The sequence below is a fragment of the Mus caroli genome, chromosome 6 (genome assembly GCF_900094665.2).
Source record: "Mus caroli chromosome 6, CAROLI_EIJ_v1.1, whole genome shotgun sequence".
NCBI lineage: Eukaryota > Metazoa > Chordata > Mammalia > Rodentia > Muridae > Mus > Mus caroli.
In genome coordinates this window covers 83019858-83037026 of record NC_034575.1, presented here as the reverse complement: position 1 = coordinate 83037026, position 17169 = coordinate 83019858, and the positions used below count along the sequence as shown (strand labels likewise).

Here is a 17169-nt window from a genome sequence, read left to right as displayed (position 1 = left end):
ATTCTGCCTCACCTCAGGCCCAAAGCAATGGACCCAAAACTCCTAGCTGCAAACCAAAATAACTTTTCTTCCTTTCATTTCTATTACGTACTTGTCACAGTCATGAAATCTGGCTAACACAATATGGCTTTCTCCACTGGAAGAGTTGAGCAATTCAGTAAAGACTCTATGGCTAACATGCCTAAAACATCCGTATCTGCCCTTCTGTTGGCAAAGTTCGCCAATGTTTGACCTGGCTGATGACTCAGAACTTTACCATGGATTTGTAGCTAACTNCGGACACATTTGTGCTTTCCTTCCCTAGTACAGCACTTCCCTTTCAGTCATGGTGGTGGAGTAACCTATGAATCCTTCATCAGTACTGGACCTCCAGCAGGCATCCCTAACATCTGGGAAATCCTTTACTCAGGATTGGTTAGAGCTGCTTCTCCCCCTGGCCTCATGGACTTTAGAGGACTTATGTCAAATCATGCTTCTCCACGGTTATATGTCCTCTCCCTTTGCAAGTCAGACTCTGTACTTCTAATATGGAATAAACCTCTATCTAAAAACAGAAAAGCGAATGCATAATGAACAGCGGTAACTACTACATGAAAAGTCACTACCAGAGAAAGAGTTAGCAGAATAAGGTGAGGCAGAGTTAGCAGAGTAAGGTGAGGCACACCGGGGCCTGACATGAATGGCAGTCTATTCCAGCTACTTTATCCATGTGAGGTAGGCTCAGAACCTCTGAAGAGGAAATTGCTTGCTGGCACACTACGTTCCCCACACCTTCTNAGAGTGTCCTGTGAAAACCTCCAGGCCAGCCTAGCCACTGTTNGCTACTCTCTGTCATCATCACCACCAAAGCANTCAATGATGACGCTGGACTCGGGGTGAAGACTTCAAGAGTATTTCTGATACTCCATCTTACTTAAATCTGCAAGTCTTCTTTTTTCTTATCTGTGAAGTGGGGCTGATAACATTTCCATCACTGTCACAATGAAGCAAATAAGGGACTATGTGTCAAAATAAACTGTAAGTTCCCTGACAAATATATTACTGCCATTCATATATGAGAGAAACATGATTGAATTCCTACAATATGTCAAGTATTCTTCTAAGTCTAGGGATAAGGCTGTAGAAAAACAAAATTCAGTCTCTTATGGAATTTAAAGTCCAAGTAGGCATGAGAAAATAATCATAGTTGTCTGATATTAAAAATGCTATGAAAAAAAATCCCAGGGGTTAAATATAGGTAAACTGAAAAGGAATGCCACTTCAAATGCAAGGCCTCTCAAATGAGAAGATGGGAAGGACAAGCAGCAGCCGTGGGCTATTCAGGAACAGAGCATTCTGAGCAGGAAGCAGAAGCCAGGCACTGAGATGGGTATGTGTGATCGAGGCACTGAGATAGGTGTGTGTGTGCAGGCCCNATGCATGGGAGCAAGCCAGCAGCCGGGCCAGCGCAGTGCTAAACTGGATATGGAACAGGAGTATTATAAGACAATGCTGTCACTNCTGGGGAGATAAGATATGCATGGCTTTGGAAGAGGTAATGAATTTAAAAGTTAAAAGTAGACACAGGAATGAAGTACTGAGGCACGAGTGTTAAATTACTGCCAGTATTGGACTCAATACCACCTGCCAGGCAATCGATATCTCATGTACTTTCACTTACAGTGACCCATGTAATCCTTATTAAGNGTTGTTGTCCCCCTTAACAGATGGAAAAAGACAGGGCAGACAAGTACTCAGTTTACTTGGAGTCAGGCTGGCAGAACAGAATTTAGCATCAGGCTGCCTGACTTCTGAGACCCTCCTCCCTGCCATGTGTGGACCATGCAGTTAATGAGCATGGGCAGTTCAGATGGGTAAGAGAAAAAGAAGGGAGCAGAGGGCAGACAAAGGGAGACTGAGGAAGGGTACTGAGGAGGCATTTAGAATTTGTAAGTTTGGGAGCTCAAGAAAGCAACTAGTTGGGAAAGTCAGCTTTGCAGATGAGGAGAAAGAATAAAAGAAAGTAGACAATGAGGGCAGGGCATGAGGGACCAGGAGTAGGTCCAAGAAAGGGCACATGGCAATGGACAGGGGGAAGTGGGAGAAAACAAACTGAGATTGGCAAGGGAGAGAACACGCTGGATTCACACACCTCTGAGCACTGGCAGAGAATGACAACAGCCACACTGCTTGGGAAAACCCCGAGGAACCAAGCCTGTAACTGGCTGCATTTGTCTTAGTCACTGTTTTGTTGCTGTGACCAAAGCTTCTGACAGAAAGAATTTATGGGAGAAAAGACTTGTTTTGGTTCACTGTTTCAGGGCATTTCCAACTGTCCCAGAGGGCGAGGCATGGGAGCATGCATTATACCACAGTGAACTGACTAGCAAGCAGAGAAAGGCTGAAACCAGGGAGCAGGCTGTAACTGTTAAAACGCCCACCTCGCCGGGCGTGGTGGCGCATGCCTTTAATCCCAGCACTCGGGAGGCAGAGGCAGGTGGATTTCTGAGTTCGAGGCCAGCCTGGTCTACAAAGTGAGTTCCAGGACAGCCAGGGCTATCAGAGAAACCCTGTCTCGAAAAACCAAAAAAACAAAAACAAAAACAAACAAACAAACAAACAAAAAAACCCACCTCTAGGGATCTCCCTATGTCAGTGAGGGCCTACCTCCTAAAGGCTCTACCAGTTGGGCAAAGGCATTCAGAACAGGAACCCATGGGGACACATCAGGGACAAACCATTACACCACTGCTTACTGTTGCTCAGTACTTCAGTTCTCTGGGGTTTAGCGCTGCCCACCTTATTTCCCAGCCTAATAGCTTAAGAGCTTTATTAAAGCCGTCACTCCCAAATTCTGCACAGAACCTTTGCTAAGGGGCCTGGAAAGCTACTTCTCACTGGCCTCTCTTCACCTCAACACAACACCAAAGAGCTTGGCTCCAGGCATTTCAGAGACTGTAATACCTTTGAGAAATGGAGAGGGTTAGAAAAACACCTTCAGACCTGTGTTTTAAAACTTAGGATAAGAGCCCTTACCCTGCCACTCCATGAGATCATAGTCTCTTTTGTGACAAAAGAGGTGACATCTGTGATTTTTCAACCTTAATACATTTGTTCATCCTGAACTCTTTCTTCCCCTTTCTTAAGTGCATGGACTACTAGCACAAATCAATATAACAAAACAACTTTAACAGAGAGANGCAGGAAAACAACCCCCACCTCTATTCTGATGGATAACTGGCTTAGCTACGGGGGTAGCNGCCATGCTCTCTCTGGCAAACAGTAAAGGTCCCAGATTTGCCCCCTGGTTTCAGTGATGACTTGTGTCTTTCCTCAAAGAAATAAAAATTAAAACTGAGAGGAAGTAATCGAAGCATCACAATAACATCCGAAGAGAACATTGCACAACACAGTGCTTCTATTGAGATTACTTTCAGGACATAAAGAGCCTAAGGACTAGGAACATTTTGAGTTCATGTCCTATACNGATCTGGAAAGAGAGGCCATACACCGGCTAGGCAGGCCAGGAGGGGCTTTCTTCAGTTTCACCTGTGAATAAACAGATCCCACTCAGGCTAGCCTAGGCCCATACAGTTCCATAACAGATATGGCTATCTATGTTCTGGAGAGGACAGATCCACAGCTCAGATAACCCGAGGAATAAGCTAAGGAGCTTGGGCAGGAAGGGCTGGAGAGGCCATGATACCTCAGAGGTCCAGGGAGGTCAGAGAACTGAAGGCATCAGCGGCTGCAAGGAGACAAGTACTAAAAAGTGTCCTTTGCATTTAGCAACAAGCATCAAGCAATTTCCCTACACTCTTACAGNTCAGTTGCCATAACCCACGTGATGGTGTAGAGGCAGAGAAATAGGAACTCTCACACAGAAGAGCTGGATTTAGATTCCAACACGACTGTTTGCTACGTCTAAGGACTTGGGGAAGACACACAAGCTTCTCCGCTGCTTAGTCTCCTTCCCGGTGAGATGCACTGGAGAATGGCTAAGACAGTATGTATAAAGTTCAGTATTTAGCACACAGTGGGGGCTCAATAAATGCCAAGTTCAACCCCAACCAATTCCAGGCTGCAAATGTTGTCATGTGACTTCAATATGAAGATATGGAACAAAGTGATGGTAATCAGAACAAATTATTTAAAATAATCAGTGAATTTTTCTAAATATGAAAGAGAGCTGAGGATATAACTCAGAAATATAATCCTTACCTAGCATGTGCAAGGCTCTGTGTACAATCCTTAGCATAACAACAGTAACTCTGTGTGTCTGTAAGCATCTTTATTTATAAGCTACTTAAATTAACATATTAATTTTCCAGACCATTAAAAATTTTAGAAATATAGTAATAAACATATGCGTTCAGGCATTTGAAAATTTAAAATTCTGGAGGCTAGCTGCTATCTGTATTGTGCTTTTTCTTTGTATTTTCTCTCCCCAACTTCAAGGTGAGTTTAGCATTAGGAACTATGTTGTCAACTTCTTTCCTGCCCTCTCAGTACATATTGCACCCCTGGGACATAGAGAAACACTCAGGGAACGCACACTCCATGAGGCGGTCAGTCTGTTACCTTCAGGTCCCGATGGATAATGGGAGTTTTGCACTGATGCAGGCGGGCCACAGCCTCACAGGTGTCGCAGAATATCTGCAGCACTTCATTCTCTGTAAAGCCTGTCTGGAGACGCTGGTTCATCAGGTTTACCACCTGGCCTCCTGAGACAGTACAGAGCAAGGGGAAAGACATTAACGGGCAGACTTGTCACTTTGATCACGGCACTTACAGCTCTGCAGACAGAAGCTGATCACGGGCCAAGCCAGCACTAAACCCTGGGTTTCCAGTCTCTGCTTGGGATTTATTTTCTTACAACCCAATGGCTCCTCTGACACATCAAAACCAAATTATTTTGATAAGCACACAAATGTGAGCTGCCCTCATTGTATTCTCAAGATCAAAAGCAGAACTGACATCATGGTCAGGTACTGCTGCCTGGTAGCCATGTCCCCACAGAACAGGAGATGAGACCATAGCCATGTATTTTGGCAAGAATTAGACAGCACAACAGATCCAGGGAGTGGTGCCATCTCCACTTTGAAGTCTGTAACTCTGGGGGAGTTTGGTCTCTCTTGCTTGGCCTATGAAATGCTATAGCAACATTTTTCTCTCTGAGAACAAAAGACTGGTGACAAATCTTACAAAATTATCCAGATCCAAGACCTCCTACTACTCNNCATCTAAAAAGTCCTATGAAAAAGGGGAATGGTCAAAAGAGAATAAATTGTGAAGTTCAAATTTGGGGGCATTTTACAAAATCAGATCAATAGTCAACAAAGGTCAAAATTATTTGTTAACATCACATCTACCGGATAAGAAACAATTTCTGAACAATATCTTTAAAATCAGAAAATGTTACTGGAACTAAGGACAATTACAAAACAGGGCACCAAACAGTAAGGCAATGAATTGACCCAAGCTTATAACATCAGCTGCTTAAGCCAAAGAGCCAATTCTCCAAGCAATGGGTGCATGGGATAGCAGCTCCCAACACATCTGTGCTACAGTCTGGATTTCTCAGGGAAAATGGATGAAACTTCAAGCTTTCATGGATTTACAGTTGAAAGCAGCAGACCCTCAATGTAGCTTTACCAGGATTCCAGCTCTGGAGCCAGATGAGAGTCGCTTCTACAGACAGAGAGGATTCTTTCACTCCATCCCAGGAGAGCAGTGCGTGAGTACAGTGTGAGAAGCAGGAAAGCTGCCATCTTTGTGAGATAAGCACTGGGCTTTTACTGCATGCCTTCACTGTCTGTTAAACCCTCAGTAAAGAACACTCTTTCTCATTTTCATGTGATCTCATCTATACTCACAGAGAAGTTTTTCTACACCTATGGCGACAGGGCCTGGAATTACCTAGTGCTTGCTCTCAGTTCATTGGACCTGTACCATAGNCCTAGTAGTCATGATCATAACCAAGAGCAGCATGGCCTGCATTTGCTTTCCCATCTGAGAAAGTGGAGCATTTTCTTCAGAGTGCAACGGACAGTATGCGACATGATCCCCATGTCCTCGACCAGTAAACTGCCAGCAGCAAGAGCTTCGGGAGGGTCAGCACACACCTCTGCAGAAGTCCATGAGAATGAGAACTTCCCATACGTCGCCGCTGCTCACATTGTTGATACTAGAATCAATGTAGCCCACAATGTTCTTGTGCCCTGATAGGTCCCTCTGTGAACAAGAGTGGAGAAGTACATTGTNAGTTACAGACACATGAGGGGCAGAATTAGCAGTTGTTTCAGTATCACAGACAATTTAAATACACAAAGACAACACCAACAGCGTGGGAAAGGGGCAGTGAGTTTCCAGTGGTCTTTGAGAAGCCTCGTGGGATCTCCAATAGCAACTCCACTGTCCTGCTGAATCCCCAATTCTCCTGACCCAGGAGAGAATGAATCACATGGAACACCCACCTGCTCACTGTCTCAGTGCTCCACCCAAACCAGAGCACAGACCCTAAAACATCCAGAAATACTATAGAGGAGGAAAACCACAACTTAAACAGGGAAATTGTTAATAAAGAAAAAGAAAAGAAATTCATGTTTTTCCTGTTTATGGGGGCAAAAGTGAATTCAGCTTGAGTTTTTACTTTCTTTCTCTTTGTGTGTGTGTGTGTGTGTGTGTGTGTGTGTGAGGACAGGGGTAGAGAAAGATTTACTACCTGCGGCATTTAACAGTTCTTTCCAAAGCAGTGTCTTCCCTGAACAAAGGAATCATGAGGGTTTTAGTTAGGTAACCTGCACAAATTTATAAAGGAAAGCAGACACAATTCTGAACATGCTCCAACTTGACTTTTAACAGTTTCTCTTTAAAAAATATATGAAAAAAAAAAATCCTGCCTTGCAAGCTTTGACGAGTACAATAGCATTTAGACCCAGCATTTCAGTCATACTTAAGCATTCCCAGATGGCCGGCTGGCTGGAAGATGCAACATCAGCTGAATTGCTTCTCAGCATTCGGCTGCTGCTCATGGGATTTAATCCTTCCCATGGGTGCTCCTGAGCACCACCTAGGCACTGGAAATCACCTCACACTTTGACCCACAGAGTGGATAGCTATGGTGATGGTTGTAAACCCAAGGTTATTAAGAAGGGTCCCCGAAGGTTGGGGAAAGAAAACATGAGAACTGGACATTATGGCTTTTATACAGATGCAAGGTAAAAATAAAGATTTGTGAATTAACTATACCATTTTACTTTTGTTTTAAAGACTTAGGGGAGGGTCCTAAGGGTCTGTGTTTGACTTAAGCATAGGATCTCGACTGGTCTAGTGGGGCAGTGGGGCAGTCTGGAGAGCTGCCCCAGCTTCTCAAAGTCCATGGAAAAGCTGTTCTTTTGTTTGTTTGTTTGTTTGTTTGTTTGTTTGTTTGTTTGTTTTTTCTGAGACAGGGTTTCTCTGTATAGCCCTGGCTGTCCTGGAACTCACTCTGTAGACCAGGCTGGTCTTGAACTCAGAAATCCGCCTGCCTCTGTCTCCCAAGTGCTGGGATCAAAGGCGTGTGCCACCACGCCCGGATGGAAAAGCTGTTCTTGACTACACAAAGTGCACATTCCAGTGCTCAAAATGACAAAGTTACTCCAGGAAGCAGCCTCAAGTATCAATCACGTAAACAGCGGAACCCTCAGCATCAACAGTAAAGCTCACTATGCCCCATCTGCACAGTGGATCAGAAAGTACCACTGACACAGAATAGCAGCCCCCAAGAGAGACGGACAATCATAGGAACATGCCCACAGCAAACTTCTGGAGACCTGTGTGAGAAGAATTTTAGAGAAAAGATGGCATGGGATAAAAAAGATTAAGTTGAGCAGTGTCTGTGGATTACTCTCTCAGAACATCTATGTAAGAAAGGAGCTGCCCCAAAGGAAGAATTGCCAGGAATTGTGGAAACCACACTGGAGAGTGAGAGCTATAAGCTACAGAAGCCAAGCTGGTGGGACCATCCTCCAGGTCAGAGGGAGGAGCTAGGATTACAGCACTGGTGGTTCTCAACCTTCCTAATGCTGCGACCCTTTTATTCAGTTCGTGTTGTGGTGACCTGCAAGCATAACATTTTCATTGCTGCTTTGTTANTTATGAATTGTAATGTNAATATCTGTATTTTCTGATGGTCTTGGGCACCTATGAAAGGGTCATTTGACTCCCAAAGTGGTCATGACCCACATACTGAGAACCACTGTGCTAGGCAGTGGATCCATCACAGAGTGATTCATTTTTCTGCAACCGGTTGGGGAGGGCAAAAGCGGTTATTGCACATTGCAGTAAGGATAAAGGAAAGGGGAACTCAAGTGGATTCCAACCTATGGTTTTGCTTTTGGCATCTTCAAAGTCATCTTTAAAACAGGACAAGAAAGAAACAATGAGGTGAAAGCCTCAGTGCGCCTGCCTCAGGCCACAGGTCAGAATGACACAGGTCAAAGACACTCCAGAGCACATGCNTTAGGACACAGAAAGCATTTCAGACCCTATCCTTCCCGCTACTTTTCAATCTTGTTATGGAACCTTTCTAGAACTCATTTCTAGTTACAAAGNCCCCAAAGTAGGAAGAACTGCAGAGAAACCTTTTTTAAAAAATATGTGTGTGTGTGTGTGTGTGTGTGTGTGTCTATGTGTGGGTATGTGCATGTGATCATGCATGCCTGAGGGGCCAGAAGACCATCTTTAATAGATTAGAGTTTCTTAAAGTTGAACGAAGGCTGTTCCAATACCTGGGAGACGTTTATTTTACTTTGGGAAGGGTTTCTGCTGTGGATCTGTTTTACTCTTCCTCTCACCTGTTCACGATCACACCTCCTTTCTACCTCTTCCAGGAAATCTGATCACAGGCAAACAAACACTACAACTCTAGTCAGGCAGTGAAGGAAACTGGGCAGGCCTTCAGGTCTGGAGAGCTTGTTGAGCTTCTGCTATTTAAGAAGTCCAAGATCCTTTTCTCTTTCCTACAACTGCATTTATTCCCTCTTTTACACTCCTTAGCTTTTACTGCCAACTTGGCACAAACTCGGGTTACCCAGGAAGAAGAAGCCTCAACAGAAGAACGGCTTCTATCAGGTTGGACTGTGGGAATGTCTATTGGGCACTTTCTTGGATTGCTTGATGGAAGAGAGGTGTGGGTGCTGTGGGCAGCACCATTCCTAGACAGGTAGGCCTGGGGTGCATAGAAAGCTAGCTGAATGTAAGTTTAGAAGGAAGCCGATAAGCAGCAGTCCTCTACGGGCTCTGCTTCAGTTCCCACCTCCAGGTTCCTGCTCTGACGTCTTCTCTATGTATTGTGACCAAATAGTGTAAGATGAAATAAATTNTTTATTCCCCAAGTTGCTTTTGGTCATTGTTTTATAGAGTAACANAAAATCAAACTATGACACTTTTTATTCAATTAATCTTNTACTTACTGAATAGACCTTTAAAAATGTTACCTACAGTCCTATTCCAGAGCACTGCACCTCAGATTTTAATAGAACTACGGATCACTGAGGGATCCCACTCCCCTGTAAAGCAGACTCTGACCTGGTAGCCTTGGGCTATACTGCTGCTCAGTGACAGTGACCTTAGCAGCACTCTAAGAGTGGTTGGTCCACAAATGCTGGCTGCTCAGAAGACTGCTGCCAGTCCACAAGGAAATAAACAGCCAGTTCATCAATCAAATCTAAGCCAGTTTCCATCCTAACCTTTGAAGGGGCAGCTCATCAATTCACCTTGTGGTACAAGACTCCATGAGCAGCAACTGTACATCAACTACTTCTTCCTCACGAGTCAAGGCCAGGCAAGATAACGGTCTCTTCAGACGNGGGTAATGGGACAGTCTCACTTTCTTTGACATACTTTTAAGGCCACTTTGAATGTCCCTTCATTTATAGCTGTGTTGCTTTATTGTGACTTGCTTCATTTGTTGTTTTGAAGAGGGATGCCCTCGGGGGTGAATGGAGTGCTAGAGGTCTAGTCTGATCCATGAGCAGTAAGTCAGCACTGTCAGCCTCTGCACCACCATTAACAGAGTTGAAAACTACATTCTCTTTCTTTCATCAGCCACATCACNCTACACATACACTCTGAGTTAACTGACCTTCNAAATACTTAAGGCTTTCTACTCACACTGCTTGTAATCTTTGCCTTCACTGAACCATGCTGGTAAAGTTAGTTAAAATTAACTAAGAGCCACATTATGACTTCACTCTTATCCCTAACATTAGAGCCAACCCATTGTCTCAGTTGTAAAGATTGTTCTGACACCCAAGGCAGCTGTTCTATCTTCCAATGGAAACATAACTGACAAGCAAGCCTTGTTACTTTAAATAAGTTACTATTGTTAATTATAAAAGAACAACGTAAAATTAATGGTAAGCATAACAACAGCCAACTTAACTTGCTTTTTCTCAGACTTATTTTTCTTGGGAATGGTGTAAAATGGCTCCTTCCATAGCACCATGAGATCTCGAAGATGAAGAGATATGTAATTAGACTTCCAACTGCTTTTGCTGGCCAGGAGAAACCCCTTCCCCCAGAGCTCCCCTACATGAAAGTTAGCATCTTGATGGAGGTTCTACCACAGATGACAAGTCATGTTGATTTTTAAAAATGTATAAAGTACTAAAGTCAACCTTATATTTAATGATAAAGGACTGAATGCTTCCTTTTAAGATTGGGAACAAAGCAAGGATGAATGTCTCATTCTTACTCAATGGAATATTACAAGTTCCAGACGGCAAGAAAGAAAGCCATCTCTCATTGCAAGTTTGGCAAACTGACAGGATATAGTATAAAAATTAGCTGTATATCTAAATACTAAATACTAAACATGTGGATTTTTTTNAAAAAAATCTGAAACTAGTGTTAGGGGCTGTAATTTAGAGGTATAACACGCAGGGTAAGGCCTAGTACTAGAAAAGATATGCAAAATCATTTAAAATGACTAAAAACAAATTAATTGGTAGTAAAAGATCTCACAGATGTAAATGGATGGAGATGCAAACCATGTTGATTTTCTTTTCTGTCCCTGCTTGCTCTGGCCTCACCCTGGCCCTGCTCCGGCCATATTTATTTCAAATATGTGTGTACTCTGTCACTGTCTTCAGCCACAGCAGAAGACGGTATCAGATCCCCATTACAGATGGTTGTGAGCCACCATGTGGTTGCTGGGAATTGAAGTCAGGACCTCTGGAAGGGCAGTCGGTACCCTTAACTGCTGAGCCATCTTTCCAGCCCCNACCATGTTCATTTATAAGAAGATGCCACACAGAAAAGATGTCAATGTTCCCCAAATAGAAATACAGGCTTAATATTCTTCCTATCAGAATTCTAGATTATTCCAAAATGTATACTGTTGTGTTGTGAACTGAATGTGAGATACCCCCACAGGCTTGCTTACATGTTTGAATAGTCAGTCCCCACCTGGTGCTGCTACTTTGTAAGGTGTGTCTCTGCCACAGAAAGGGGGTCACTAGGGATGGGCCCTGAAGTTTTAATGAACTAACCCTACTTTCTTTCTCTTTGCTTCCTGCCTGAAAACAGTGTGACCAGCTGTCTCATACTTCTGCCACTATGTCTTCCCTTCCAGGACAACTGTAACTCTTCTTAAACCATGAGCCAAAATCCTTCCTTAAGTTGCTTTTATTAAACATTTGTCACACTGGTGAGAAAAGAAACTAATATACTATAGACTAGAATATTTTAAAGCATTCTGAGGAAAATCTAGGAGAATCTTGTTTAATAGCAGGATGTGGTAGCATATACCTATAATACCAGAACTTGGTGGATGAAGGCAGGAGAATCAGGAGTTCAAGATTACACAATTAAGGTAACCCAAGGCTACAGCATGAAACTCTGTTGGTGGTGGTGGGTGCTANATAGCTACAGTACCCAAGACTAGAAGAAATAGGTGGAGAGATATGCATACAGTTGACAAGAGAACAAAGAGAGATCTAGTAATGGATCCCCACAATTTAAGCTCCTGGGCAGGGGATGCTGGGGGTCAAACCCAGGGCCATGTACATGGAGACAAGTATGCTACTACTAGGCTACAATTCCAGTTCAAGTGACATTTCACAAGCAGGGAAGCAGGGGGTTCCTTTTCAAAACTGGTGCTAGAACAATTTGCCATTCATAAGCAAAAAGCTGAACTTCAACAAAAGCCTCAAGGCTTATATAAAAGTGAACTAAAGATGGTTCAAAGACAAGTGTAAAATTAAGATTTAAGAGGGAAAGAAAAAAAAACAGGAGAAAGTTTTCAGAATTAAGGTCTAAATAAAAAAAGCCTTCAATTTGACACCAGAAGTGCAATCCAGATGGAGAAGCTGTTGGGTGCTCACCTCCACAGAAGGAGGGGTGAGGGAGAAAGTGGGCTGGGGAGGCTGACCCAAAAGGAGGCCAAAGTACAGGAGCCCAGGGAATTCCACAACAGGAACAAGTTATTTCCAGAGAAAGAGAATTCCAGCTAGGAGTGAGTCATCATCAGTGTGGGGTCCATCCAGTCAGGATCCTAGGACAAGTCTTCAGAGTGTTCCAGCAGAAAACTAGCTACATCTACACATTTAAAATATGACTTGCTAAGTGCTTTAGTTAGGGTTTTACTGCTGTGAACAGACACCATGACCATAGCAACTCTTGTAAGGACAACATTTAATTGGGGCTGGCTTACAGTTTCAGAGGTTCAGTTCATTATCATCAAGGCAGGAACATGGTGGCATCTATGAAGACACGTTATAGGAAGAGCTGAGAGTTCTACATCTTCATCTGAAGGCTGCTAGAAGACTGGCTACCACGTGGTTAGGAGGAGGGTCTTAAAGTCATGCCCACAGTGACACACTTCCTTCGACAAGGCCACACCTCCAAATAGTGCCACTTCCTGGCCAAGCATATTCAAACTACCACACTAAGGGAAGAGAGCCTGTGATCACATTGCTGAAATGTATACAGAACACTGAGAGCAAAGGAGGAATAGATACAAGTCCTAAAGAGAATGGCCACAGGGGGAAGTGGCAGTCCTGACGGCCTAGCAGGAGATGCACCAGGAACAGATCCTTCTCACAGCAATGTGAAAACCAAAGTCATCACAGCCAACCTACTGCCAAAACTGACCAGCATTCCAATGACTGCCTGATGAGAATAAAGCTAATTCCTCAAAGGGGGTGCCTGCCCTGCAGGATGAAAACAGCCAAATCCTTATATTCCACAGGAACAGGCTGAGAAGTAAAAACCAAGAACTAAAGTGGTTTGGGAAGCACATTTGAAGAATCAACTACCATGATGACCTCCAGGATTCTGAGGTGGCACAGGAGGATGGTGCGGACCTGTCTGAGGTGTTCTTGTTACTAAGTTGACTTAGCTTTGTCATGTTAATGCATCACTGAACCAGAATATGATCCCATACAACTAAGCTCCTAATTAATTTGTTTTCAGGACCCATTAATTCTGAGTTTTCAGGCCTGTGCTCTTTGGTTTCTTAGCTAGCACAAAGCAAGCTCTCATGTTTCCAAATGGAAGGGAGAAGGGGAAAGAATGGGATTGCTTTTCTAACATAGGTAAAAAAATGGGAAGGGCATTCTAGGAAAAGATGGAGCAGCAGCAGAGATGAGAAGGTGAGGGACAGCTGAGCAAGCACGTGGGAAGGGATAGACAGAAAGGAGAAGAGAAGTGGAAGGAAGGAAGGAAGAAGTGAAGGAAAAGGAAGGGGGAGGGCAGAAATACCCAGGAACCTCCCACGTGCACTAGATGGGGCAGGCAGAGGANCTTAGCCCCATCGCAGACTGATCCCTGTGGTCTTGCGCCTTGAAGGTGGCTGGCTGGTTCGGCAGTATTTGGTCATTCCCAAATATGCTGCGTTTTAGGCTTTCACCTAACTTTTATTACTGCTTTTTACCAAAGTCTTAAAATCTGGAGCACTAAGGAATCACCTCTGGGTGATTCATGTGGCTCTGTCTCTGCNACCACCAAGCATCCATTTCATCCACTTAGTGAACTACTTTCTACGTGTTAAGCAGTGTGTCAAACTATTGTATTTCTTGTTTTAAATAACTCACACTGTGATGGCAGAACTGCTTAAAATTACCAGGTGAAGCAATATATTTGTATAAACAAAAGCTGTGGAAATACCAAAAATAACCGGGTACATATTTAAACGTTTCTATTGTACATTCTGTCGAGCAGAAGCAAAACCAACAAATAACAACTAAGAAGCCCTCCAGATGCCTCACTTTGCTCTGTCTATCACACCATGGCCAACCAATCTTCCTTCCTTCCTTCCTTTCTCATTTTACTTATTTTATATATGTGAATACACTGTAGTTGTCTTCAGACTCACCAGAAGAGGGCATCAGATCTCATTACAGATGGCTGTGAGCCACCATGTGGTTGCTGGGAATTGAACTCAGGACCTCCGGAAGAGCAGGCAGTGCTCTTAACTGCTGAGCCATCTCTCCAGCCCACAATCTTTCTTTTAAACCCAGTTACTGTTTTCTCAGTAACATACAATTTCATCATAAACACACCAGCATNTACTTCTGAAACAGACTCTTTAATAATGGTAGAAATTTAAGTCTGCATAAATTAGTAAGTTTCCAAGGGTTTGTTTTATTTTAAATTATGTATCTGTGTAGCTCTGAGCTTGCTCGTGCAGGTGCTCTGAGAGGCCAGAGGCATTGGGTTCTCTGAGGCTAGTGTTATAATGGTAGTTCTGATATGGGTGCTAGGAATCTGTAGTGGCTGACTTTGTGTGTCATCTTAACACAAGCTGGAGCTATCTCAGAAAAAGGAGCNTCCCTTGAGGAAATACCTCCTCCATGAGATCCAGCTGTAAGGCATTTTTTCAATTAGTTATCAAGGAGGGAGGTCCTAGCCCATTGTGGGTGGTGCCATCCCTGGGCTGGTGGTCCTGGGTTCTATAAGAAAGCAAGCTAAGCACGCCAGGGCAAGCAAGCCAGTAAGTAACATCCCTCCATGGCCTCTGCATCAGCTCCTGCTTTCTGACCTGCTCGAGTTCCAGTCCTGACTTCCTTTGTCGATGAACAGCAATGTGGAAGTGTAAGCTGAATAAATCCTTTCCTCCCCAACTTGCTTCTTGGTCATGATGTTTTGTGCAGGAAAAGAAACCCTGACTAAGACAGAATCGAACTCTGGTCCTCTAGAAGAACAGTACAAGTTCTTAAGGGCTGAGCCATCTCTCCTAGTAAGTTTCTTTGTTTTTTTTTTTTTTAATTAAGGAATAACTCTAATGTCACAAAGAATTATACCTACTCATGAACTTTTATACATGGAATCACAAAGTATTATGAAGTAATACTATAAACTATAAAAAGCATAAAGTTGTGTCAGGGCATGTTCACAGGATACAGGACTCAGGGGGTTGGAGACCAGACCACAGCAAAGGGCTGGCAACTGATAGAAGGCGGGAAAGAGAGAACAGCTCCCAGAGAATTGAGCTTTCCATACTAAATGTTTGTCCAAGGTCCCAAANGATTTTTCTGAGCTAAACTGCTCAGTTCCCCCAGTAAGTCCCTTTCCCCTTCAGTCTCCAGTTGAGGCAGGAATCAAGGCAGGAACAGAGCCTGGGATACCCTGGTTGTCGGTCCCACTTTGTGTAACATCTTGCTGTCAACTTAANGAAGGTGTCAGCCAGTGACTTTCCTAGGCAGCACAGTATACCTGTGTTAAGCAGCCACATGGGGTAAGTCATGGGCTGGAGGGTCAAACCTACGACTATTATTGTGTTAAGTTGACACAGCAACAAATAAATGACTCTAGTGACTTATTACTATACTCACTTATCAGTGCACTGCCCCTCACTCATCAGAGAAGTCTCTTGAGGTGGATGGTAATTAGCACAGAAACCCACAACTGGGTTTCTGCAGAGAATAAGAGACTCTGGAGTGCTGACCCTAACTAGGATGCCTGTATCACACCTCTCCCCTTGAAGTTCAGGGATCTATGTGGGAGAGGGGCAGAAAGATTTTAAGAGCCAGACATCAAGGAAACAGTGTTTTTCNCAACAGGGCAAATGCACACATNAACTCCTATCAGCTATAAAATAGTGCACAAGACCTGCGAAAGCTCAAACAAGACAAAATTTCAGCATGAAGGAGGGGAGGTAGACGTGAAACCTACCCCTAGCTGAGGAACTATTGGTATTTGATTACTATGGGGGTGGGGGTGGGGTCAGTTCTCTTCAATGGTGAGTATATCTACCATACCTCAGGACAGGCTCCACACCTAAGTGTAGTCAGCCAACACAGAACTGGACTTAACAGGTTTTAAGAGAGAAAACTCAAAAGCTGGATGGGTAGCGAGGTGGGGGAGGACCCAAGAAGAGCTGGAGTAAGGAGACGAATATGATCAAAACATATTTTTTAAAAATTAATAAAAATGTGATTAATGTGTGTGTGTGTGTGTGTGTGTGTATAAACGTTTAAAAAGAAGAAGCCATAGTCACAATGTGCAGCGCTTACCATGATCTGGATCTCCCTCTTGCACACCTGGAGGTCATGTTCATTGTTGACAAACATACGTTTCAAGGCACATTTCACCCCATTGCTTGTTCTCACCAGAAAGACAAGAGCGAATCCACCTGTGAGAAGAGCACACGAAGATGAGTCCTATGCAGTCAGTCAGGAACTCTGGCTACTGTTGGCACCCCTCATGGCACTGACACTGCCACCAGCCAGGCTCCAAACCATCCTGGCCTAGACAGCATTCTGCCACTCTTGGAACTTACAGCCAGAGTCAGAGACGCCCTGAATCACTTCAGAATCAAGGAAGAACCTTCCAAAGAAACTACAAGAGTCTTCTTATTAAGCCCAGTACTTCCTTTCTTATCAGAGAAGCTAGAAAATTCTCTCAGTGCTTGCTAATATCAACAGTTGTCAGTTTACTTCAGGACTCTCCTTTTCCTTTCTTCTCCCCCCCCCCTTGTTCCACCTCCCATTCAAGTGTAACAGGAGACTCCTGNACCTTCATTACCTGTGTCATTGAGAAAGAAGACCTAGTACAAGGGGGCTGCTCTACAGCAGGACTCACTGACCAACACCTGTCTTTCCTTTACCCAAAGACAGTTCACAATTCACTAGCAGACACTTATGTAACTGTAACTGGAATGCTCAAATGCGCTAAATTAGTTCAGTCTTGGAGTTTCACACAATC

General features: G+C 43.7%; 1 protein-coding gene across 2 annotated transcripts in view; it reads right to left on the bottom strand.

Moving 5' to 3' along the window:
• Positions 1 to 17169, bottom strand: part of Aak1 (AP2 associated kinase 1) — a 142752-nt gene that overhangs the window by 48694 nt on the left and 76889 nt on the right. For both annotated transcript variants that reach the window (XM_021165060.1, XM_029478858.1), the window contains exons 2-4: positions 16479 to 16597; positions 6105 to 6213; positions 4561 to 4703 (exon numbers count right to left, since the gene is read on the bottom strand). In XM_021165060.1, coding sequence (XP_021020719.1) covers positions 4561 to 4703; positions 6105 to 6213; positions 16479 to 16597 — 371 coding nt within the window. The remainder of the gene's footprint in view (positions 1 to 4560; positions 4704 to 6104; positions 6214 to 16478; positions 16598 to 17169) is intronic.